The 26,148-nt window shown below is 38.4% G+C and overlaps 1 protein-coding gene across 1 annotated transcript in view; it reads right to left on the bottom strand.

Moving 5' to 3' along the window:
- Positions 1–22,106, bottom strand: part of PAPLN (papilin, proteoglycan like sulfated glycoprotein) — a 73,550-nt gene extending 51,444 nt beyond the window's left edge. Inside the window, exons 1-5 of the mRNA XM_044659972.1 lie at positions 22,031–22,106; positions 6,627–6,742; positions 4,072–4,132; positions 3,204–3,306; positions 389–568 (exon numbers count right to left, since the gene is read on the bottom strand). Of these exons, the coding sequence (XP_044515907.1) occupies positions 389–568; positions 3,204–3,306; positions 4,072–4,132; positions 6,627–6,742; positions 22,031–22,087 (517 nt within the window). The 5' untranslated portion in view covers positions 22,088–22,106. The remainder of the gene's footprint in view (positions 1–388; positions 569–3,203; positions 3,307–4,071; positions 4,133–6,626; positions 6,743–22,030) is intronic.
- Positions 22,107–26,148: the final 4,042 nt, after the last annotated feature.

The raw sequence follows: 26,148 nt of genomic DNA, 5'->3' as shown, positions 1-26,148 counted from the left end.
AAGAAGAAGAAGAAGAAGAAGAAGAAGAAGAAGAAGAAGAAGAAGAAGAAGAAGGGGAGATAAGGGGAAAGAGAAAGAGAAAGGGGAAAAGAAGGGAGAGAGAGAAAATGAAGGGACCTTAGGACAGATTCCTGGGGTATATACATTCATGTATAGGAAGTAGGACATGAATGATGATCCAGCAAAGAAAGATGAGGAAGAGAAGTCAGACAGGCAGGAGGAGAGCTAAGAAAAAACATCATCATGAAAACTTTAGGGAAGACAGTATCTAAAAGCGGAGACAGTGTTCAACAGCATCAAAAGCTGCAAAGAAGTTGGAGGGCTCCAAAAAAGCCACAGGATTTGACGATAAGTGGAATTTGGCATTGTTGGAGAGACAACTCTTAGCCAAGGGTAGAGGCCTTGAGAGGTGGTGAGAGAACGAGACAGCCGCCCACCTGACAAGTGCCCTGCACACAGATGTCCAGTTTGCCCGGCTCACATGGGGTCCCGTCCACCACTGCCTCCTTGTGTCTGTAGTAGAAGTTTTCCCCCTTGGGAATGCAGTTCAGCTCACACTTGTTGGCAGCTGGGGAGGGGAGAGGGATAAAGATGAAGTCCCAAAGGATGAGGCTTCTTTTCCTGCTCAAAAAACAAATGGCTTGGGGCAGCTGGGCAGCTCAGTGGATTGAGAGCCAGGCCTAGAAACGGGAGGTTCTAGGTTCAAATCCGGCCTCAGACACTTCCCAGCTGTGTGACCCTGGGCAAGTCACTTGGCCCCCCATTGCCTACCCTTACCACTCTTTCACCTAGGAGCCAATACACAGAAGTTAAGGGTTTAAAATAAAAAACAAAACAAAAACAAAAACAAAAACAAAAAAACAAATGGCTTGTCCTGATGGCTACCCTAAGGGTAGATGCTGAACATGGTGATGCCTGAATACCTGGAGCATCCAAATCCCAAGCCTCTCTGGAGAAATAGGAATTTATCAAATAAAGACCTCATCAAACGCCTCCTGATCAACATACACACTAGCCATCTTCCTCTCTCTCCACCATGATTCTCATTACCTTCATCCTCCTTGGTAGAAAAGGACTGAAGAATTCAGGACTTTGCAAAACAGTGAAAACATCTTGCAGAGATGCCCAATTATTTTTTTTTAACCTTTTCCTTCTGTCTTTGAATCAATACTGGGAATTGGTTCTAAGGCAGAAGAGCTGTAAGTGCTAGGCAATGAGGGTTAAGTGACTTGCCACGGGTCACACAGCTAGGAAATGTCTGAGGCTAAATTTGAACTCAGGACTTCCCACTTCCAGGCCTGTCTATCCATTTAGCTACCCAGCTGTACCTCTGCCTGATTGTTCTTAAAACAGCTATGTGTAGTGTAATGGAAAAATAAGTCATGGATTTGGAATCAAGAGAACTGGGTTTGAGATCTGTCTCCAGGACTTATTAGCTATATGACAACTGCATACTGTGAGCCTCAGTTTCTCCATCTGTAAAAAGGACAGAATACTGTTTACACTATCTTATGGGTCTGCTGTGAGATCCAAATGTAAAACCCCATGAATATCATGTATTCATATACCCTATATATTGATATGGTAGAAATTGATCTATATTGGTTTTGGCTAGTTGATATCAGTTGGTATTGATTATAGATTCTGCTAAAGCTGTTAAGGCCCAGCTGGTCTGGCAGTCAATGGAACTGGCTGGAGACAGTTTACTTAAAAAAAAACTATTTATTACTAATTAGGAGAATATCAGAGAAAGGATATAGAAAATAGAAACTGATAGGAGATATATTTCCCTAAAGCTAATCAATGCTAAATAAATCCCGGAACCCAAACTGTCCTGCAAAGGACTGCTTCTTCCCTGATGAAAATTGGAGCTAACTTAACTCCCTTTTTAATTAATTTTCTAAATTATAAATCTTTTATCTCATATACATATAAAAATTTCAGGGTCATAAATCAAGCCTGCCTGTCAGTTGTTCACAGACAAAGCTCTCTCCTCCTGTCAGTTTTCACAGACAAGCTCTCTGGCCCTCTACTGCCCTCTGCTGCTCCCTGGAGTGTTCCAGAGAAACAGCTTCAGTAATTCTATATCAGTCTTCTGAGATATTAAAGATGATTTCCAAACTACCACCAAACTCTTCAAAGAGTGATCTGAGGAAATCCCTGACCACCTACTCCTGAGAGGAAAATCCCAAGAGTGAACCGTTATCCCCAAAAGTCCTTTCCTAAGGGTTACTGGGAATTCTTTTTAAGGAACCCCCAGAAAAATTCTAGCTGGCTCTTAAGATAAACCTTCAAAACTCTTTCCCTAAGCTGGAGACCTTCTTATAAACGGCCTTGTTCTCTAATTACTCTAATTAACTAATTAATTCTAATAACATGTTGTTCAGTTGTTCAGTCGTGTCCAACACTCCTGACTCCTTTGAATTTTGTCTATGGGGTTTTCTTGACAAAGATACTGGTGTGGTTTGCCATTTCCTTCTCCAGTGTGCTCCCATTTTACAGACAAATAGGGGTTAAATAACTTTCCTAGGGTCATACAGCTAGCAAATGTCTGAAGCCAGATTTCAACTCAGATTGTCCTGACTCCAAACCCAGTGCTCTATCCACTGTGCAACCTAGCTGCATATATATATATATAAATATAAAATATTATATATACATATATATCATGTGTGCTTAATGTATATATATACATACAAATGTATAACGGATATACATATTTATATATATTTATAAGTCGGATGTTATCGTTGTTTTTCCTTTTCTTTTGGAGTAGAATAGCCCAGGCACAAGTCTAATCAGCCCTACTTCCTGAACAATGATGTCTTTTTGTGCATTATGCTACTCTGGAATTTGTTCTGAGCAAGTTTTTTGGAGGACAATATGGTAGAGATTAGGTGGTTCTCAGTACCTTCTCCATAATCTTAAGCCATCAGTCCTATTTCCAGAGTCCTTCAGAAATAACAAATATATATGTTGGTACGGGAGTTTCTCCTTCCTCCCTGGGTCTTTGGTATTAGGAGACTTCCGATGGCTTAAGACCCACAGCCCTTGCTGTCTGTGTTGTTGGCTCCCACCAGTTATGGAGGGAGTCATAGGTTTCAAAAAAGAGACCAGCAAACTTCCTGAGGAACAGAACTGCACAATATAGCCATTCCAGAGCCTCCCAAGGAATAAATGGAGCCATCCATCCTAGCTCTTACCTCCATAATATGGAAACCACTTGTATCTCTTTCCTTGGAATTCCTTCCCATCAAATTCCGCACACTGCTCTGCTCGGAAATCCCGGGTGCCCTGGGGACAGCTCTGCAGGGGGGAGAGAAAGAGGGCAGGACAGTATAGGATACCGTACTGTCCCTGGGAGGTAAGGAGCAGAAGGGAGAATTCAGCCCAATTCAAACCAACGAGCTGAGTGCGATCACTGGGGACACCAAAAAATCCCTTCAAAAACCCAGAAGCTTCTCTCAGAAGCTATTTGTCACTCAGCAGGCTCCAAACCTTAAGAATTTAGAAGAGATAATTCCAAAATAGGGAGTATAAAACTCCCAAATTCAATCTTTAGCCTTGGTTTGCAATGGGGAATTTTTGTTTTTCCTTTTTAAAATTGTTATGAACTTAACAAACAACAAATAAAATGTAGCTATGGGAATTTAAAGCAACACGATTGCATCTGGAATCCTCCTCTAGAATCTTCCCCTGAGGGATTCCTTTTACCCCTATCTTGTAAAATACATTGGAGTTCTTCAGGGGGAATAAATGGTGGGGTGAGCGGTGGGCTGGGAAATCCAAATCTTCATCATCAGGCTACTGTCTCATCTACTCAGGAATGAAGCTTGAGAGCAGGGGCCCAAGAAACCACCAGATGTGCCTGAGGCTTCCTTCTCCTTCCCACATTCCCAGCAAAAACTAGAACAACTGGTACCCTCTTGTGCAGGCCTGGTCTTGGGCTTTGTGAGATCTCTAGTGAGAGAGGAACTTGAGCCTAAATTGAGAATTTTGGAAGGTTAGTTTCTCCCCAGATAAAGCTGCATAATTAAGGGGAGAAGAAACTCTGGTCCCAAAGCATCTTACCTCAGTGTTGCATGAACGATAATTTCGGGTGGGTCCAATACAGCTGGAGCCGCCATCTATCCTGAGAGACAAGTCCATACAAGGAAGTAGCTATCAGTATATCTTTTCACCCAAACTGGTTTCCCAAGGAATCCTCTTGCTCCTTCCTCAGACACACGACTCTAAGAGTCCATCTCCAACCTTCTGTGTTGTTTGTGTAGCCAAAATCTACTTAGCCAGCAACATTTTGATGTTTCCCCCCTCAATATTCTGCATTGTAAGGGAAAGTTTATGGGGAGAGAAATGGGAGAGAATATGAGGTAGTTAAAAGAGTACTGATAGGGTAGCTAGACACTCAAGTGGATAAAGAGCCAGGCCTAGAGATGGGAAGTTCTGGTTCAAATCTGGTCTCAGACACTTCCTAGCTGTGTGACCCTTGGTGAGTCACTTTACCCTCATTGCCTAACCCTTTTGCCTTGGAACAAATACTTAGTGTCAATTCTAAGATGGAAGGAAGGGAGGGAGGAAGGGAGGGAGGAAGGGAGGGAGAAAAAAAAGGGAGGGAGAGTAGGTATTGGCTCTTGAATCAAAGGACCTGGTTTCAAATCTCACCTGATACAACCTTAGAAAAATCTCAGATTCTTCCCCTGTAAAAGGAGCTTCTCTGAAGCTATGATCCGGAATCATGGAGAATTAATAATAATTCTTTGAAAGCATTAAATAAATACAGATGTATACAAAAAGATATATATTCTTTTTACATGTATACAAAAAGATATGTATGTACAGCTGTATAATATAAATGTAGATAATATTTTACACTATTATATTATAGATCTAGTCCAGTGATGGGCGAAGTACTGCAGGCAGGCCAGATGTGGCCCCCTGAAATGTTCTATCCCACTGCACGACATTTATTCCTAATCTGACGAATACAATGAGTAGGATACAATACAATGAAACTTCAAAAAGTTTGCCCATCACTGCTCTAGATGATAGAAAGTTGACTTTGGAGCTCAAAACAGTGTTCAAATCCCTCCTCTGACACATAATGGTTATGTGATGTTGGGTAAGTCATTCAGTTTCTGAGGGCTATAGGTGATTCTCTAAAATTATAAATTGCAGAGAAGGTGCTTACCTGCATTGGTAGAGAGGGTTCCCTCACCTGGGAGTTCCCCAAACCAATGAAATCATAGGACTATACTCCTTTCCCCATTCAGTTTTTTTTAAATGCCTATTGTTCAGTCATTTCAATTATGTCCAGTTTGGGGGGATTCCACCTGGAGTTTTCTTGGGAAAGATATTAGAATGGTTTGTCATTTCCTTCTCCTGCTCATTTGATGGATGAGGAAACTGAGGCAAATAGGATTAAGAGACATGGCCAGAGTCACACAGCTAGTAAGTGTCTGAGGCTGGATTTGTGCTCAAGTCTTCCCGACTCTAGGCCTGGAGCTCTATCCACTGTTCCACCTAAGGTGTCACAAAGTGATCCTGACTTTATTTTATGGGAACCAAGAATAAATTCTCTTACCTGAAGTCTATCAGAAAGTTGGCGTTTATATGGTATCTGCTATGAGCACAGTCCCCTACCCCAAGATATAGAAACATGTGGAAGAAATATCCATGACATGATTTAATTTCTGCTCATTAGCTTTTTAAAAAAAATCTGGGCCAAGAAAAGGCAAATAATAAACGTTGGAGGGGATGTGGCAAAATTGGGAAACCAATGCACTGCAGGTGGAGTTGCAAACTCCATGATTCAATCATTCTGGAACTGATCCGACCATTCTGGAGAGTGATTTTAGAACTATGCCCAAAGGGTTTTAAAACTGTGCATATTCTTTGACCCAGTAATACCACTACTAGGTCTATGTCCCAAAGAAATTTTTTTAAAAGAGGAAAGGACAAATATGTGTCAATATATTCTACTTTCTAGCAAAAATATTTCTAGCAACTCTTTTTGGTGGTGGCAAAAAATTGGAAGCTGAGAGGATGTCCGTCATTTGGAGAATAGCTGAACAAATTGTGGTATAGAAGCATGATGGAATATTATTATGCTATAAGAAACAAAGAGCAGAATACTTTCAGAAACTCTGTTTGCCTTAGTTTCCTCATCTGAAAAAAGATCTGGAGAAGAAAATGGCAAGTCACTCCAGTATCTTTGCCAAGAAACCCCCAAATAGGGTCATGAAGAGTCATATATGACTGAAAACAACTGAAAAACAATGAAGAACTGCATAAATAATAAAATATTATTTCCTTTATATTCCTTTTCATATGGTAAATATGTGCCTTTAGACCTGAACTGAGGAGCATCTGTACTTAACAAGGGAGGCTGGAGACAGAGAAAAAGTCTCTAAAAATAAAAAGTCAGAGTAAAAATAAGACTGATTTACAAAAAAAAAATCAATTTATACAATATCCTGGGGAATATTTATTACTAAAGTGAAATCTACTTATCTCATACTGCCTCTGGTTCACGATCCTAACAGGCGATCCAGGAAACCAATCATTAATTTGTGTCATAGTTTACTAATGAGGCTGTTTTTAAAAAATTTAAGCAGAAATTTCATTACCTCTGGGAATAGCAGTGTCGCTCCTGGAAACTGACTCCTCCGCCGCAGGTCCTGCTACATTGGCTCCACTCTCCCCAGCGGCCCCAGCTTTCATTTTGCCTTCTCACCTTCCTTGCCTGATGGAAAAGAAACACAAGAGTAAATATATGTAATATACTTAACAAGAAAATTAGCAGACACTTCCTAGCTGTGTGACCTTGGGCAAGTTCCTTAACCCCGTTAGGGCTGGCTAATGTGAGCTTCTGAATTCACAAGACCAAGGAAAAGCTCCTGACCTCCTCTCTATAAGAGGACTTTGTCTACAGGGGAAAGCTCTGGAATAACAACAGCTCTTCGAGTGGCAGAATCAGGGCAATCATTTATACAATAATAACAACATTATAAAGAGAAACAACTTTGAGAGACTTGATAACTCTTATCAACTCAAGGACCATCCACAATACCAAAGGACTGATAAAGAAGCATGCATCATCTCTCTTTTAAAGAAAAAAGAAAAACACCCTAAACCCTTACCTTCTGTCCTAGAACTGTTACAAGTTCCAAGGCAGACGGACAGTAAGGGTTAGGCAACTGGGGTTTTAAGTGACTCGCCAGGGTCACACAGATAGGAAATGTCCACCTAGCTGCCCCAAGCATCATCTCTCTTGACAAGAGAGATCAAGACCTCAAGGTTCAGAGTAAGACAAACATTTTCAGATACTGTCGATATAGGGATTTGTTTTGGTTGACTAAATTTCCTTGTTATAAGGGTTTTCTTTTTTCTTTTTCCATTGGTGGGGAGGTTGAGAGGTGATAGAGAGAAAGTAGAATATATTGACACATATTTTTAAAACATGTAGAGAAGGAAAGTCAGAAAGAAGCCCAGACAAGTAGGACAGCTTTGAAAGCTATAGATTGAATTTATGTACTTAAGAAGAAAAGCAACAGATACTTCCTAGCTGTGTTGTTATTTAAATAACTAATTTCCAAAGAAGTTTTCCTTAGTTATATGATCCATATTATCTCCCTCCCCCCTCACGCAGCTGACAAGCAAATCAAACAGGATTATACATGTATGATCATGCAAAACATAAAAATCTGCAATTTAAAGCACATAATCCTCTTATTGTGTTCTATTATGTATTTAGAAATGTCCATTTTATGTTTATTAGATCAAAATAAAAATTTTAAAATAATGATTTCATTTTTATAGCACTTTAAGGTTCGCAAAGCACCTTACATACCATTGCTATGTGAAGAAAATCATCTCATTGATTCTAAAATCTCCTATTTAGAGATGAAAAAATTGAGGCAAAAAAAGGAGGTTAAGTCCAGGGGTCACTTAGCTAGTACCCAGGTCTTCTTGCCTCCAAGTCAAGTGTTCCATTCCCTATGCCACTGTGTATCACCAAAGCTTCATCCCAACTATATGTAGAACATGAGGAAACCTCTAGGGACAGCTAGATGGTGCAGTGGCTACAGGGCTGCATCTAGAGTCAGGAAGACTGGAGTTAAAATCCTTCTAGATGAGATTCAAGGGTTAAAGATCCATCTGCCAAACACCTCAAATTGCCATTATTTCTTTGAGTCAAAGCAATGTCTCCAGGAAGTCCAAGGAAAGTGTAAAACAAAATCATTACCACGAGGGGCAGCTAGGTGGCTCGGTGCATGGGGAGCCATACCTGGCTATTTGAAGACAGAAGGGAGGGGTTTTTTAAAAATCATAACCATGTAATCTTAAGGATTAGAAGAGACCACAGAAGTAATCTGATCCAGTGCAGAACAAGACAGACATTTAAGGGCATGTTTGATGTGCAATTTGGCTTGATTATGCTTATTTTTCCCCCAATGCTACATAATCCCAATGTTCTTTTATTCTTTTTTTCATTTTTATTGTCTTGAAAAACACACTTCCATATTGGTCACTGTTATATTTATCCCAAAAATAAAACCAAAGATACACTGATGTAAAAGACAACTCCAACAGTTCTTTCCCAGAGGTGGATAGCATTCCCCATACTAAATCTTGTTGCATTGCTGAGAGTATATGCTCACTTTTTTTTACAAGGGAAAACTTGTTTTTTCTTTTTTAAACCCTGACCTTCCATCTTTGAGTCGATACTGTGTTTTGAGACCAAGGCAGAAGAGCAGGAAGGGCTAGGCAAGGGGAGGTTAAGTGACTTGCCCAGAGTCACACAGCTAGGAAGTGTCTGAGGCCAGATTTGAACCCAGGACCTCCCATCTCTAGGTCTGGCTCTCTATTCCCTGAACCACCCACCTCACCTCACCTAAGCTGCAAGTTTTTTAAGGTGGCAGAAAACTAGAATCTGAGGACACTAATCCCAGGTGTCAAAGGATTGGGAAAACAAAGGACATGCTCCTATGTACAAAAATGTAGCAGCTCTTTTTGTGATGGCAAAGAACTGGAAACAAGGTAGCCATCAATCAAAGAATGACTGAAAAAGTAAGATATGATACATAAATGGGAAATTTATTTACTAGAAGAACAATTTACATAATGGCAACAATTTCAGAAAGATAAATAACTCTCAAAGACTTGAGAATTCCAATCAACACAATAACACAATGACCAACCACAGTTCCAGAGGATTCATGATGAAACATTCAGGCAATGGTTAAAAAAAAAAGCTATTATTAGAAATTTTTAAGGAACAGTAAAATATTATCTAATCCTAAATTCACATGAAGATCATGTTTTGCTCCATTCAGAAAATGACATGACAAATCTGAGGTGTGATTAGAATTTGGTGATTGAGGCATAAAGACCTATTTGCTTTAAGCTAACCAATTTCTGTTCTACAAATACTTAGAAAGAAATGTTTCAGTTTTCCAGGCACCTTCCTATGCCCAGGACAAGGTCTGGTATTGTTTTCAGAGTCTCCAGTTCAGCTACCTTGACACTTCAACATGCTTACAGAACTCCCAATGCAGGGGGGTGGCGGGGGAGGGGGGAACTGATCACAGCCCATCCCTGCCCTCCACTCCTATGCAAGTCTTGTCTTCCCATGAATATCCTCCAGGGGAGTCCACCGAACACATGAAGGGTCTTCTTCTAAGTTTCTCAATACTCAGTCAATGAGCTCTCATGGCTCAAACTCTTCCTTCAGAACCTGCTCTTCCCCACACTTCCAGGCTTTTTATACCTGAAAACCAAGCCTATCCATCCCCTGTATTCATCAATCTAGAGACACCAGCTTCTTTGTATTCCTCCAATGAGATACTTTATCTCCTGGTTTTGGGCCTTTTCATCAGCTTTCTTCCATGCCCCAAAGTCTCTTCCTCTTCATCTCTGCCTCCTGGCTTCCCTGACATCCCAGCTTCTACAGGAAACCTTTCCCAATCTCTCTCTCTTTTAAAAACCCTTACTTTCTGTCCTAGTGACAACAATAGGACAGAAGGACAAAGGCTAGGTAAACAGGGTTAAGTGACTTCTCCAGGGTCATACAGCTAGGAAGTATTTGAGATCAATTTTTAATTTAGGTTCTCCTAACTCCAAACCTGATGCTCTATCCCAGTGATGGTGAAACTTTTTTTTTTTTGGCCATACCATAACTATTTATTTAGAATATTTTTACACAATTACATGATTCATGTTCTTTCCCATCCCTCTTCCCTCTCCCCTCCCAGAGCTGATAAGCAATTCCACTGGGTTATACATATATCCTTGTTCAAAATCCATTTCCATATTACTCATATTTGCAATAGAGTGATCTTTTAAAGCCAAAACTCCAATCATATCCCCATCAAACCATGTGATCAACCATGTGTTTTTCTTCTGTGTTTCTACTCAATGGTGAAACTTTTGGAGACTGTGTGCCATGCCCCATCCAGACCCTCTCTGGCATGTGTGCCATAGGTTTGCCACCACAGGTCTATTCAATGCCATCTAGCTACCCCTCCCAATGCCTTTTAATTCTGCGGCTTTCCCTCTACTAACGATTCCTATTTATCCTGCTTATAGCTTCTTTGTGCAATTGTTTGCAGGTTGTCTCTTCCATTAGACTGTGAGCTCCTTGAGAACAAGGACTGTTTTTTGACTTACTTTGTAACCCCAGGGCTTAGTACACTACCTGGCCTATAAGAGGCACATAATAAATGTTCCTTAACTGTCTTCTTACACTTTCCTACTTTCTATGAATTCTATTATCCAGCCACACAGGTTTATTTGCTATTCCTCAAATATGATAGTGCAGCTAGAGAGCAGAAAGTGGAGGTCCTGAATTTGAATCTGACCTCACACACTTCCTAGTTATGAGACCCTAGGCAAGTCATTTCTCCTCAATTGCCTAGCCCTTAAAGGTCTTCTGTCTTGGAACCAATACTTGGTATCAATTCTAAGACAGAAGGTAAGGGTTTAATCTTCCCAGATTCGATGCCTGGTTCTGTATTCACTGTACCATCTAACTGCCCCTTAATAAAAGCTTGTTTTTAAACCCTTATGTCTTGGGACCATTACTGAATATTGGTTCCAAGACAGAAGACCTATAAGGGCTAGGCAGTGGAGCTTAAGTGATTTGGCCCGGGTCACACAGCTAATAAATGCTTGTTGACTGCCTATACAAACAGAGTATAGTGATGGTCCGTCAATTAAGCCAATCGACACTATACCAAAGTTAAGAGTCTGATGCAAAGAGCCTTGGACTTGGAACTTAGAATACCTTGATTCAAGAGCTGCTTTTGCCACTGTGTGACCTTAAACAAGTCACAGCTCTGTTCTATACTTGAATTTCTTCATCTGTAAACTGGAGAAAATGCTATTTGAATAAGTTGCATTCCAAAATTTCCGTGAGGCTCAAATGAGATGATGTACAATATATAAATAACTTTGCAACCACAAAGTATTTTTGATATAATTTTTTGAACTTGACAAATGTGAAAATCTCCATATATAAAGAGTAGAAAATAAGGATTGATCATGAAACCACAAATCTCTATTATGTGTGGCTTTACATTTCTTTTCAAAATTGTATAATAAATTCAAATTTTTGCAATCAATTGGATTTTGCTTCTCTCTGTCTCCCTCTGAACTGTCTTCTGTTCTCTTCTGTGGTTTTTTGAAAAATGCTGTAATAATCCTCTTTTATTCACTCTTATTTTTTGGCATCTGTCTCTATAACCTGCTTCTCCCATCCAAAATCTCCATAGTTTAAAACAAAAAGTAACAAACATAATTAAGCAAAAAAATCTATACATGGGCTATATCCCAAAATGTATGTGTCAATCTGTACTTTGAAGCGTTGCGTAAATATGAGTTATGAGGGTTTTATTTATGGAAATGACCTGGATAAACTAACATGTAACCATCTCTGCTTCCATTATGCCAAAAATATTAAATCCTTGATTATATGCTATAATAAGCTATTTCTGTGCATTCTGTACATTCGATTTTCTGACTGACACTTGCATTTCTCCAGGGCCTATCCTACAGCCAAACCCAAACTCTGGAGTCTGCCACCATGATCATTCTTGCCCACCCAGTTCTATGATGGTGGCATCACCCCATGCCCCACCCCAACCCACCTCCACCCTCAATTCCAGGTTTAAAATCTAAAGTCAAAGGGACATAGAGGAAAGGCTGAGTCCAAGAAGGCTTAGGCAGACAATCTCTGGGTTGATCAACTGCCCAAGTTTGACTGGACTCAGCCTTCCTGTTGATAATGACAGCAGGCCAGGGGATGTGGTCTAATCATTTGGTGGGATGAATTCTAGACTAAATCTTAAGGATATTCTCTCATGAAATCTCTTCCTTACTCATGCTGCAGCTTTCTCAGGAGTCAAGGAGACCTGGGTTTGAATCCCACCTCAGATACTAGCTGTACGACCTTGGGCAAGATGTCTACTTCATCTGGACCTCGAGGGTCTTCATCCTCAAAATGGGGAGGTTCGACTCAGTGCCTGCTAAGGACCCTTTCAGTTTTAAATCTGTGATCCCATGGCCTCTCTGTGTTGGGAAGACCATTGAGTCATTTTTTTTAGACTCTTTACTTCTATCTTATTATCAGTTGGAAACCCCACTGAGTCATTTTTTTTAGACCTTTTCCTTCTATCTTATCAGTTCTAAGGCAGAAGAGTGGTAAGGGCTAGGCAATTAGGGTTAAGTGACTTGACCAGGGTCACATAGTTAGAAATCTCCAAGGTCAGATTTGATCCCAGATCCTCCCAACTCCAAGCCTGGGTCTCTATCCACTGAGGTACTTAGCTGCCCCTATTGAGTCATTTTTTAAAGAGGGCTTAAGAAAGTAAACAGAACCAGGAGAAAAGTTTACACAAAGACCATAATGATATAAAGAAAAAAAAAAAGACTTTAGAATTCTGATCAATGATCGATCATAACATTAGAAGCGAGTCGATGTAACATACTTCCTTCCTCTGGGGAAAGAAAGGGGTATGTAAGCAATTAGGAATCCTAGTCCTAATTCATGTGTTTTCAGCCATGCCAAGTGTCAATTTGTATTACTTAACTATATTTCTTGGTTAGAAGAATTCTGTAAATTGGGGCGGAAAGAGAAGAGGACTCTTGGCAAGTAGGAATGATGTAAGAAAAGAACATTAGAAATACATGGTTGTTTTGTTTTTCAAAACAAATGGTTTGAGACACTTAGGGAAGAATAATGAGGTTCAATGTAAGCCAAGTCTCATACTGGACCTCATCAGGGGAAAAAAGACTAATTAATTAAGGGAGGTTTGATTCATTTGGTCCCTGCTCCTACCTTCCACCCTCCCACTGTCAGGCCCTGGCAGGGGTTGCTGCCTCAGGCTAGAGTCAGAAGCAAAGGGAGACGCACACTCTAGCTTCACTAGACAGGTTTTGAACCTGGACCTCACCCCAAGCCCCACCTCTGGGCCTTAAAGCTCTTATTCCCAAGCTGTCTCCTTCCCTCCCTCCCTCCTTCCCTGACCTAGAGGAAAGTAGTCTTCCCTTGATGTAACCTGAAATGACATCCCTGGAGTTGCTGATAGCTAATAATAATATATAATTTATATTTATATATGTGTTATGTTACTTGTATATTTTNCACTTCCTAGTTATGAGACCCTAGGCAAGTCATTTCTCCTCAATTGCCTAGCCCTTAAAGGTCTTCTGTCTTGGAACCAATACTTGGTATCAATTCTAAGACAGAAGGTAAGGGTTTAATCTTCCCAGATTCGATGCCTGGTTCTGTATTCACTGTACCATCTAACTGCCCCTTAATAAAAGCTTGTTTTTAAACCCTTATGTCTTGGGACCATTACTGAATATTGGTTCCAAGACAGAAAACCTATAAGGGCTAGGCAGTGGAGCTTAAGTGATTTGGCCCGGGTCACACAGCTAATAAATGCTTGTTGACTGCCTATACAAACAGAGCATAGTGATGGTCCGTCAATTAAGCCAATCGACACTATACCAAAGTTAAGAGTCTGATGCAAAGAGCCTTGGACTTGGAACTTAGAATACCTTGATTCAAGAGCTGCTTTTGCCACTGTGTGACCTTAAACAAGTCACAGCTCTGTTCTATACTTGAATTTCTTCATCTGTAAACTGGAGAAAATGCTATTTGAATAAGTTGCATTCCAAAATTTCCGTGAGGCTCAAATGAGATGATGTACAATATATAAATAACTTTGCAACCACAAAGTATTTTTGATATAATTTTTTGAACTTGACAAATGTGAAAATCTCCATATATAAAGAGTAGAAAATAAGGATTAATCATGAAACCACAAATCTCTATTATGTGTGGCTTTACATTTCTTTTCAAAATTGTATAATAAATTCAAATTTTTGCAATCAATTGGATTTTGCTTCTCTCTGTCTCCCTCTGAACTGTCTTCTGTTCTCTTCTGTGGTTTTTTGAAAAATGCTGTAATAATCCTCTTTTATTCACTCTTATTTTTTGGCATCTGTCTCTATAACCTGCTTCTCCCATCCAAAATCTCCATAGTTTAAAACAAAAAGTAACAAACATAATTAAGCAAAAAAATCTATACATGGGCTATATCCCAAAATGTATGTGTCAATCTGTACTTTGAAGCGTTGCGTAAATATGAGTTATGAGGGTTTTATTTATGGAAATGACCTGGATAAACTAACATGTAACCATCTCTGCTTCCATTATGCCAAAAATATTAAATCCTTGATTATATGCTATAATAAGCTATTTCTGTGCATTCTGTACATTCGATTTTCTGACTGACACTTGCATTTCTCCAGGGCCTATCCTACAGCCAAACCCAAACTCTGGAGTCTGCCACCATGATCATTCTTGCCCACCCAGTTCTATGATGGTGGCATCACCCCATGCCCCACCCCAACCCACCTCCACCCTCAATTCCAGGTTTAAAATCTAAAGTCAAAGGGACACAGAGGAAAGGCTGAGTCCAAGAAGGCTTAGGCAGACAATCTCTGGGTTGATCAACTGCCCAAGTTTGACTGGACTCAGCCTTCCTGTTGATAATGACAGCAGGCCAGGGGATGTGGTCTAATCATTTGGTGGGATGAATTCTAGACTAAATCTTAAGGATATTCTCTCATGAAATCTCTTCCTTACTCATGCTGCAGCTTTCTCAGGAGTCAAGGAGACCTGGGTTTGAATCCCACCTCAGATACTAGCTGTACGACCTTGGGCAAGATGTCTACTTCATCTGGACCTCAAGGGTCTTCATCCTCAAAATGGGGAGGTTTGACTCAGTGCCTGCTAAGGACCCTTTCAGTTTTAAATCTGTGATCCCATGGCCTCTCTGTGTTGGGAAGACCATTGAGTCATTTTTTTTAGACTCTTTACTTCTATCTTATTATCAGTTGGAAACCCCACTGAGTCATTTTTTTTAGACCTTTTCCTTCTATCTTATCAGTTCTAAGGCAGAAGAGTGGTAAGGGCTAGGCAATTAGGGTTAAGTGACTTGACCAGGGTCACATAGTTAGAAATCTCCAAGGTCAGATTTGATCCCAGATCCTCCCAACTCCAAGCCTGGGTCTCTATCCACTGAGGTACTTAGCTGCCCCTATTGAGTCATTTTTTAAAGAGGGCTTAAGAAAGTAAGCAGAACCAGGAGAAAAGTTTACACAAAGACCATAATGATATAAAGAAAAAAAAAGACTTTAGAATTCTGATCAATGATCGATCATAACATTAGAAGCGAGTCGATGTAACATACTTCCTTCCTCTGGGGAAAGAAATGGGTATGTAAGCAATTAGGAATCCTAGTCCTAATTCATGTGTTTTCAGCCATGCCAAGTGTCAATTTGTATTACTTAACTATATTTCTTGGTTAGAAGAATTCTGTAAATTGGGGCGGAAAGAGAAGAGGACTCTTGGCAAGTAGGAATGATGTAAGAAAAGAACATTAGAAATACATGGTTGTTTTGTTTTTCAAAACAAATGGTTTGAGACACTTAGGGAAGAGTAATGAGGTTCAATGTAAGCCAAGTCTCATACTGGACCTCATCAGGGGAAAAAAGACTAATTAATTAAGGGAGGTTTGATTCATTTGGTCCCTGCTCCTACCTTCCACCCTCCCACTGTCAGGCCCTGGCAGGGGTTGCTGCCTCAGGCTAGAGTCAGAAGCAAAGGGAGGCGCACACTCTAGCTTCACTAGACAGGTTTTGAACCTGGACCTCACCCCAAGCCCCACCTCTGGGCCTTAAAGCTCTTATTCCCAAGCTGTCTCCTTCCCTCCCTCCCTCCTTCCCTGACCTAGAGGAAAGTAGTCTTCCCTTGATGTAACCTGAAATGACATCCCTGGAGTTGCTGATTGCTAATAATAATATATAATTTATATTTATATATTTGTTATATTACTTGTATATTTATTTTATGTTTACATTATTTCTATTTTATCATACTGTTTATATATTATTTATATATTTATTATATATAATATCTATTTATATATGTATTATATATTTATAACATATATTATATAAATATCATATATTTAGACATTATTGATATTTCTATTTTTATTATAGATATTCTTGCATTTTTATACTTATGTATTTATATTATTCTTTATATATGTATTATATATTATTATATAGTGTATACTACAGTATATTTTATATGTTTATATTCTATATTTTACATTATAAATTATGTTTATTAGATTCTGTATACTTATGTTGTATGTCTATATTTATTAGTTATATATGTTATATGTATACATTTGTTTTATATGTTATATACTTTTTTATTTTTATTGCATAGTATATATATATATCTTGATTATCATATCTATTTATAGAGTACTTTAAGGTTTGGAAAGTTCTTTATATATGATTACTCTTGATCCTCGCAGCAACCCTGGAAGCCAGGTATTATTATTATCCCCATTTTACAGATGAGAAAACTGAGCTAAGAGAGATCACTTATGACTAGCCTAGGGTCACAGAACCGGTAAGTATCTGAGGCAAGAAAGAAATTCAGGTCTTCTGAGTTCTGATACATCCTTGGAAATGTATAGCTTGAGGAAAAGAAGACCTCTCACCTGAGGAAGAGGTATTGTAGAGAGAAAAAAATGAAGGAAGGAGAGAAGACTGCTGCAATGTAACATCCTTATTGATTATAGTCAGTTCAGGATCTTTGATTGAGCTGGGAACTTTTCAAAGGAAATTCCAGGCAGGGGCAACCCTCATGAACAAGTGGCCATCTGCATGTACCCAATTTCCTCAAAAATGTTATTCCCACTGCTTAGAGAACTGAGAGTATAAGCAACATGGCCAGTTGGTCAAGGAAAGATTTGAACCCACATCTTCTGGGTTTTAAGACTAGCTCTCTATCCACTGTGCCATCCTGCCAGTAGTTATTATAATAATACATTATGCAACTATCCTACATTGTCAGGAGAAATTGAGAACATTTCACCCATCACCGCTACTGAAACCTATCATGTTGCAGTGCTCAGGATCATCTGACCCTTACTGAAGCATTTTAATTTCTCTTCTGAACTTAATAGGTAAATAATATATACATATGTGTATATTGTGATAATGAGATTAAACCAACCCTGCACATCTTTAGATTTAATCAACAAAGGTGAAAACATCACCACTTAATTCACAAGTTGAGAAGTCTATAACCCATGTGATAACCCATGTGTGTAAGAGTGGGTGACAAATCAGAATTGACTGACTGCCCCCTGGGCAGTCCTAAGCAAAGTATCTGTTGTGTTTGGACATGTAAACTAAGAGGAAGGTGCAGGAAGTGACGAAAAAGAAGCACCTTTAAAAGGGAGTGACAACTTCCTGTGACTGGGAGTTCTTGTTCATTTTCCTGGAGTTGGAGCTCGAGTTGGAGATACTGCTTGCTGAACCTAAGACCTGGGACCCTGAGACCCTGGTTAGACTGTTCTTAAATCTCTCCCTTAGAACTACACGTGGCAAGTGAAGAAGGCTGACTACCTTAGCCTTCCTGGAGGTACTAGCTTCCCAAAGGTTCCCTTAATTGGGAGAAGCCCTCATAGCTAAACCCTTTTTAACTGACTTTTAGGCTCTCCAGCTGGGACCTCTGGGGCCCTGCCAGAGTAAATCCAGGGACTGAGTACATAGTCTAGTTCTTTAAGCTAGATCTCTTACTCTACCCTCTTCTCATCTCTCTACTTCCACTTTCTTATATTTTATAAATAAATTACTAAAATCATTTTACAATTGATATTTATTCAAATCTTGGTGACCACACCTTTAAATATTAATATCCAAACCAAAAACCACCTTTTCCCTTTTACAATATATACATGTATATATGTATATATTTCCATATATATTAATTTCCATATATATTAAAATAGAAAAAGATGATTGCATATGAAATCATTTATCTCTGCCATGTACAATTTGCTTTTAAAATATATATAATACATTTAACATGCTTCTTTGTGTCTCCTTCTGAATTTCCTTCTGTTTTATTTTGTGCCTTTAAGATGTTTCAGGGTGGGAGGTCCTGGGTTCAAATCTGACCTTGGACACTTCCTAGCTGGATGACTCTGGGCAAGTCACTTAACTCCCATTGCCTAGCCTTTACCACTCTTCTACACTGAAACCAATACCTAGCGTTGATATATCTTCTTATAGTCCCTCCAAAAACTTCCATTTTCCCTTTTTGTCAATGTGGGATCCATTTTTTGTTGATTTGGTGGATTTGAGTTTGAATCTCTTGGTTTTTTAAACGGGCATTTCTCTGATTTGGCATTTTTTTTCCTACACGGTAACTGATAACTTGGATTTCTTCTTATTCCTTGTTTTTTTTTTAAAGTAGGATTTGATTAGGCCTGAAAATGGCAATCAGATTATCTTCCTAATGGTCCATAGAGTAAGTTTATATTATTTAGACTTTCAGAAAATGAGAGAGGAAAAAGAGAGCATCAGGAGTCATAGGACCATAGACCTAAAACTGGAAGGCATCTCAGAGGCCATTGGACAACCTCCTTACTTTTCAGATAAGAAAATTAAGGAATATAGCAGGCATTTAATAAATTATAATAATAAATAATAATTTAATAAATAGTTGATTGTTGGCTGACCCATCATTTGGAATAGCTTCAAATTTTCTTTCTTCTTATCTCCTAGGAAATTAGTCAATACCAGTAACTAGGCAGAATAATTTTCTTCTAACCAAATGAGTAGTGGTTCAGTGGGTAGAGTATTGGACCTGGAGTCAGGAAGACTTGAGTTCACATCTGACATGAGACACTAGCTATGTGATCTTGGATATGTCATTTAACCTTTGTTTGACTCAGTTTTCTCAACTGTAAGATGAGGAAAATGCTAGCATCTACCTCTCAGAGTTGTTGCGAGGATAAAATGAGATATTTGTAAAGTGCTTAGCAAAATACCTGGCAATGTAACAGGCACTATGTAAATATGAGTTATTATTATTATTTCTAAATAAGGTCCTAGAATGTAGGGGTACATGGGTAGTAAGAGCTGCTACTCCTCAAGGAAGACCAGTCATATGGTTGGTATGACAGATACAACCATCTTGTTCCTCCCTTAAGCATATTGTCCAGGGATCATCAGTGAGATTTGAAGCCTCATCCTCTCCATGCCAGAATTAAGATTTTTTCCATAATAATCTGTGGGCATCTGAACAATGTATAAAGTACCAAGACAAAAAAATAGTTATGGCCACTGCCTAGAAGATTATATTACTGGTTCACTGGAACATAATTTTCAAGCTGGAGGGGAAGTTAAAATCCAACTCCTTTACTTTACAGATGGAAAAACAGAGGCACAGAGAGATTAAATGACTTGCTTAAGGTCCCACAGCTATTGAGTGTTTGAAACAGAGATCTTGTCATCTGCAATGGGGATAAGTTGGAAGCCTTCCCAGTAAGATCAGGAGTGAAGCAAGGATGCCTATTATCACCATTATTATTTAATATTGTGTTAAAAATGCTAGCAGTAGTGATTAGAGAAGAAAAAGAAATTGAAGGAAGTAGACAATGAGGAAACTAAACTATTACTCTTTGCAGATGATATGATGGTATACTTAAAGAATCCTAAAGAATTAATTAAAAACCTAGTTTAATTAATTAATAACTTTAATAAAGTCACAGAATACAAAATAAACCTACATAAATCATCAACATTTCTATATATTACCAACAAAGTCTAGCAACAAGCGTTAGAAAGAAAAATTCCATTTAAAATCACTCTAAAGAATATAAAACGCCTGGGAATCTACTTGCCAAGGCAAACAAAGGAAATCTATGAACACTACTACAAAATACTTTTCATCCAAATAAAGTCAGATCTAATTGCTCATGGGTAGGTTAATACAATAAAAATAACAATTCTACGTACATTAATTTGTTTATTGAGTACTATATCAAACTACCAAATAATTATTTTATAGAACAAAAAAAAATAACAAAATTCATCTAGAAGAACAAAAAGTTGGAAAAAATGTGAAGGAAAGTGGCCTAGCAGATCTCAAACAACGATAAAGCAGCAATCATCAAAACAATCTGTTACTCCCTAAGGAACAGAACTGTAGATCAGTGTTATAGATTAGATACACAATACACAGGGGTAAATGACCTAAGTAACCTAATGTTTGATAAACTCAAAGATCCCAGCTTTTGGAATAAGAACTCACTATTTAACAAAAACTTCTGGGAAAATTGGAAAACAGTATGGTTGAAGCTAGGGTCAGAACAATATCTCACACCAAGATAAGGTCAAAATGGATATATGCTTTAGATATAAAGAGTGATACTATAACTAAAATAGGGGAACACAATAGTTTACCTGGCAGATCTCTGGAGAAGGAAAGAATTTATGACCAAGCAAGAGCTAGAGACAAGATGTAAATTGAATAATTTTGATTATATCAAATTAAAAGGCTTTTGTATAAACAAAACTAATGTAACCAAGATTAGAAGGGAAACGACAAACTAGGAAAACATTTTATAGCAATTAATTGTCTCTGATGAAAGTCTAATTTCTCAAATTTATAGAAAACTAAGCCAGATTTATAAGAATAAAATCCATTCCCTGATTGACAAATGGTCAGAGGATATGAACAAACAATTTTCAGATGAAGAAATCAAAGGCATCAATAATCATATGAAAAAATATTCTAAATCACTCTTGACTAGAGAAATACAAACTATGAGGTACCGCTTTATGCCTTTCAGATTGGTCAATGTGGCATTAAAGGAAAGTGGTAAATGTTGGAGGGGATGTGACAAAATTGGGACACTAATGCATTGTTGGTGGAGTTGTGAACTGATCCAACCATTCTAGAGGGAAATTTGGAACTATGCCCAAAGGGCTATAAAAATGTGCATGCCCTTTGATCTGGTAATGTCCCTACTGGGTCTACATAGCAAAGAGATAATAAAAAGGGGGAAAGGACCTACTTGTACAAAAATACTTACAGCATCTCTTTCTGTAATGGAAAAGAATTGGAAATTGAAAGGATTCCATCAATTGGGGAATGACTGAACAAACTGTGGTACATTTGGGTGATGGAATACTATTGTGCTATAAGAAATGATAAGCAAGATGATTTCAGAAAAAGCTGGAAAGATTTGCAAGAACTGATGCAGAGCAAAATAAGTAGAACTGGGAGAACTTTGAATGCAATAACAGCAATATTGAACTATGATTATCTGTGAAAACTTAGCTACTCTCTGCAATGCAGTAATCTGGGACAATCCTGAAAGATTAATGACAGAAAGCTATCTACCTCCAGAGAAAGAACTGTTGGAGTCATCTTTCACATCGTTGTATTTATAGTTTTATTTGGGGTCTTGGTTATGTACGAGTTTACTCTTACAACAATGCCAATTTTGCATGACAACTAAAATAAATTTTTTAAAAAAAGAACACGTCTTCCTGATTTCACATCCAATGTTGTATCAGCTATGACCCAATTACCTCTTGGTTTCCAGCCCTCCTCCCTTGAGAAGGCAGTCTCACTTACTGAGGATACAGGTAATGGAGGTAGCAGCAGTAGCATCAACAATAGATGTGTCTTCATCTTCTGAAAGGAATAAAAGGCTTCAATAAGTCCAAGGCTTTCAGGGAACCTAGGGGTACAAAATAGTGAGAAGAGGGATAAGGAGGGAGCCAACTCCTGGAAGAATAAAGAAGTTCCCAATCAATGCGTCAGACAACTTAGACTCTTCCCCTCTCAGAGAAGTCTCCAGTGTCTATCACAATGTGCTCTCATCTCTTTGTCAAAGTTTGACCAGAAGGATGGAGGCGGTGACAAGAAGGGTGGATGTGCACAGAACCAAAGCTAATCCCCTTGGCAAGCTGGAAGGATAAAGTTGCCCAAATGCAGGAACAGAGGAGTTTGAATTTTATCCTACAGTCAATGGGAGGCACTCCAGCTTCTTAAACTCGGTAGGCACAGACCTGGTCAGATGTGTAGTTGAGAAATATCCATTTGGCAGCCATATAGAAATTAGACTGGGGAAAGGAGAAATAGGATGTTGTGAGACTAGCTAGGTCATTGCAATAGTCCAGGCAAAAGGTGATGAGGGTCTAGGCTAGAGTGCTTGTGGTGAGAATAGGGACAGAAGCCAATGACGTTGAAGAGATAAAAGAGATTCGACAACTAATTTCATTTTGTTGTTATTCAGATGTTTCAGTCATATCTGACTCTTCTTGATCCCATTTGGGATTTACTTGGCAAAGATTTGCTTTTTTTTCTCCAGCCCATTGACAGATGAGGAAACTGAGACAAACAGGGTTAAGAGACTTGCCCAAGTTCATACAATTGGGAATGCCAGAGACAGGATGAAAATCTGTTTTTCAGTCCCTGGTTCCATCCTTAGAAATTAGACTCAAATTGAACTTTCATTGGAAACTAGACTCAATATATAGGCAGCACAGAGGAACAACGTATAGAGCTCTTAGCTAGGGAAAAGAAGACATAAGTTAAAATTCTGACTCAGAAACTTATTGGTTTGCATTTGGTTGCAAGTTACTTAACTTTAGTCGGCCTCAATTTCCTCATCTGTAAAATAGGAGTTAAGGATCAAGTCAAGGTAATATTTGTGAAGCAGTTAGCATAATGTCTGGCAGGCTGTAGATGCTTGATAAATGTTTCTCCTCCCCTTTCCTTCACTTAACCCTTATTAATACTGGAGAGCAATGTCACATGTAAAGGAGAATATATTTTATGTTCCTGAACTAAAAATATAGGGAAAAATGATAGGACTGAAAAATATTCTCTCACTCAATTTTAACCTACTTTAAAAAATATATATCTAATTAATAATAATAACTAGCCTACATCAAATTGCTTACCATCTCAGGGAGAGGAAAAGGGAGAATTTGGAACTTAAAATTTTAGAAAATGAATTAGTTACTTTTATATGCAATTGGAAAAAATAAATTCTATTTAAATAATAATAACTAAAAGTATTAGCATGATATCACTTCAAGGTTTGCAAGGCACTTTGCATACATTAATAATCTCATTTGATTTGATTCTCAAAACAATCCTGTGAGGTAGGTGCTATTATTATTCCCATTTTACAGAAGAGGACACAGAGACTGAAAAAAAGTTAAACTAATTACCCAGAGTCACACAGTTAGCAAGTACCTAAGGCAAGATTCTAACTTAAGCCTCTCCCTGACTCTAAGTGCTTAACTCCAAGCACCTAGCTGCCCAATGTATCATGTTTACAGAATTGTCTATAAAATTATAGAGTTGATAGGAAACTGGGAAATGGTAAAATCCAATTTCTTAATTTTATGAGAAAGAAGGCAAGACCCAAAGGGGCCAAGGAGAGGCCCAAAGCCATTTTGTTTCTTTGTTTTTCTAGGTCCTGTGTCTCAAAAATGTCTGAATCATTGGAACTGTTTCCTAAATGCTTGTCCACTGATTTATTCTGGATGTGCCACATCTCTTTCTTGACCTACTACCTCTTTATTGAGAGAAGGACAGGGTGTCTCAACTCTGAGTGTTGGGTTTTCCCAAATGGCAAATACAGAATTATTTTCAATGTGTTAGGCCCTGGCTTCTAGGGCCAGTATTGTTGTTTGCTGTTATTCAGTCATTTCAGGTGTGTCTGACTCCCCCATTTGGGGTTTTCTTGGCAAAAATGCTTGCCTACTCCTTCTCCAGATCATTTTTCACATCCCAATGTATCATGCCCTTATATTATATTATTACTACATTATATAGACATATGATATATTTATATTATTTATCTTTATTTATAGCTATATTTATAGATATTATTTATATTTACATCATAGTATTTTATATTTATTTATTATTTATAATATTTATATTTATATTATTTTTTATTTTATTTATGGTATTTATTTTTATTATTTAATTTTATATTATTTGTTTTATATAATTATTGTATAATATGTTATATTGATTAACATAATGTATTGTATATATGTGTTGATATATATTATTATTATTAATTATATCACAGCTGAGGAACAGAAGCAAATAGGGTTAAGTGACTTGTCCAGGATCAATCAGCTAATAAACGTCCCAGGCCAAATTTGAGTTCATGAAGATGAATCTTCCTGATCACAGTCCAGGTACTCCATTCACTGCATCACCAAACTTCCCCCACGACACACGATTCCCCTTTTTCTCTGAGAGCATTCTCAACTGGTTTCTCCAACAGGGAGATTTAAGCTTGAAGTCAGGAATTTCCCAACAATCAGAGCAGTCCAAAAAGTAAATTGGATCTTCCTGGGTGGTAGGGGAGCTTCCTCTTAAAGATGGCCTTTCCTGCCAGATGACCATTTGTCTGGGATAATGTAGAGCAACGCCAGGTATTGGTCGGACGAGGTGACTTCCGGGTTCCCCAACAACATAGAGAATCTGTGATTCATAAACAAATGCTCCTTTGGCCCTTAAAGATCTTCTCTGTGTTCAGTTGGAGAATCTCACCCTCTTCTTCAAGTAGAAGAGACTTTACTAAAGTCCTCTGGGAAACTGTGACTAGCAATCCTAAGAACTGATTTAGATTAGCCTCCTTGAGGGCAAAAACTAATGTTCACTATTTTCTTTTTATCCCAGCATAGTCAATAGCTTTTGTTGTTTGTCTTTGAGCTTTTTTTTTTTTCCTTTTAAACCCTTACAATGTATTGGTTCCAAGACAAGAGCAGTAAGGTCTAGGCAATGGGGGTTAAGTGACTTGCCCAGGGTCACACAGCTAGAATGTGTCTGAGGCTAGATTTGAACCAAAGTCCTTCTGATTCTGGTCTGGTGCTCTAACGCTTGTGATACCTGACTGCCCTGACCTACCTTCTTTTCATAATTTGCTGTTTGGAACCACAGATGAATTTTTTTGACCACATCTTATACAAAAGTCACAAATGGTACTAGGCAACAAATTCCTTATAACCACCATGAATCTATTACCCTTTTAGTCACCTGCAATTTTTATTTTTTTGAGTCTGCAAGTCAGTCAACAAATACTTATTGAGAAAGCCGGGGCAAATAGCAGAATAGCAGAAAGAATACTGAATTTTCCATAATACATACATACATACACACACACACACACACACACACACACACACCTCCTCCAAACATCTAGAAATTGGGCTAATCTGGAAACATGTTTTGCATACACACACACACACACACACACACACACACATATATATATATATATCCAATCTATATGGAATTGCATGCTATCTCAAGGAGCAGAGGAGTCTGACAACACAAGAATAATCAAAATGATCAAGAATGCATAACACCTGCAAAATGAAGGGAGCAGAACCAGAATGTTGTACATACAGTAACAACAATAGCATACAATGATCAACTGTGAATGACATAACTATTATCAACAAGGATCTAGGGCAACTCCAAGGGACTCATGATGAAAAGGGATAACCACCATATAGAAAGAACAGGCAGGGAGCAGCTATGTGGCTCAGAGATGGGTGGTCCTGGGTTCAAATCTGACCTCAGACACTTCCTAGCTGTGTGACCCTGGGAAAGTCACTTGACACCCATTGCCTAGCTCTTACCGCTCTTCTGCCTTAAAACTAACACACAGTATCAATTCTAAGGCAGAAGGTAAGGGTTTAAAAAAAAAAAAA

This window comes from Gracilinanus agilis, chromosome 2 (assembly GCF_016433145.1).
Source record: "Gracilinanus agilis isolate LMUSP501 chromosome 2, AgileGrace, whole genome shotgun sequence".
Classification (NCBI taxonomy): domain Eukaryota; kingdom Metazoa; phylum Chordata; class Mammalia; order Didelphimorphia; family Didelphidae; genus Gracilinanus; species Gracilinanus agilis.
Note: the sequence above shows the minus strand (reverse complement) of the source record. Positions and strands in the feature narration are given on the sequence as shown.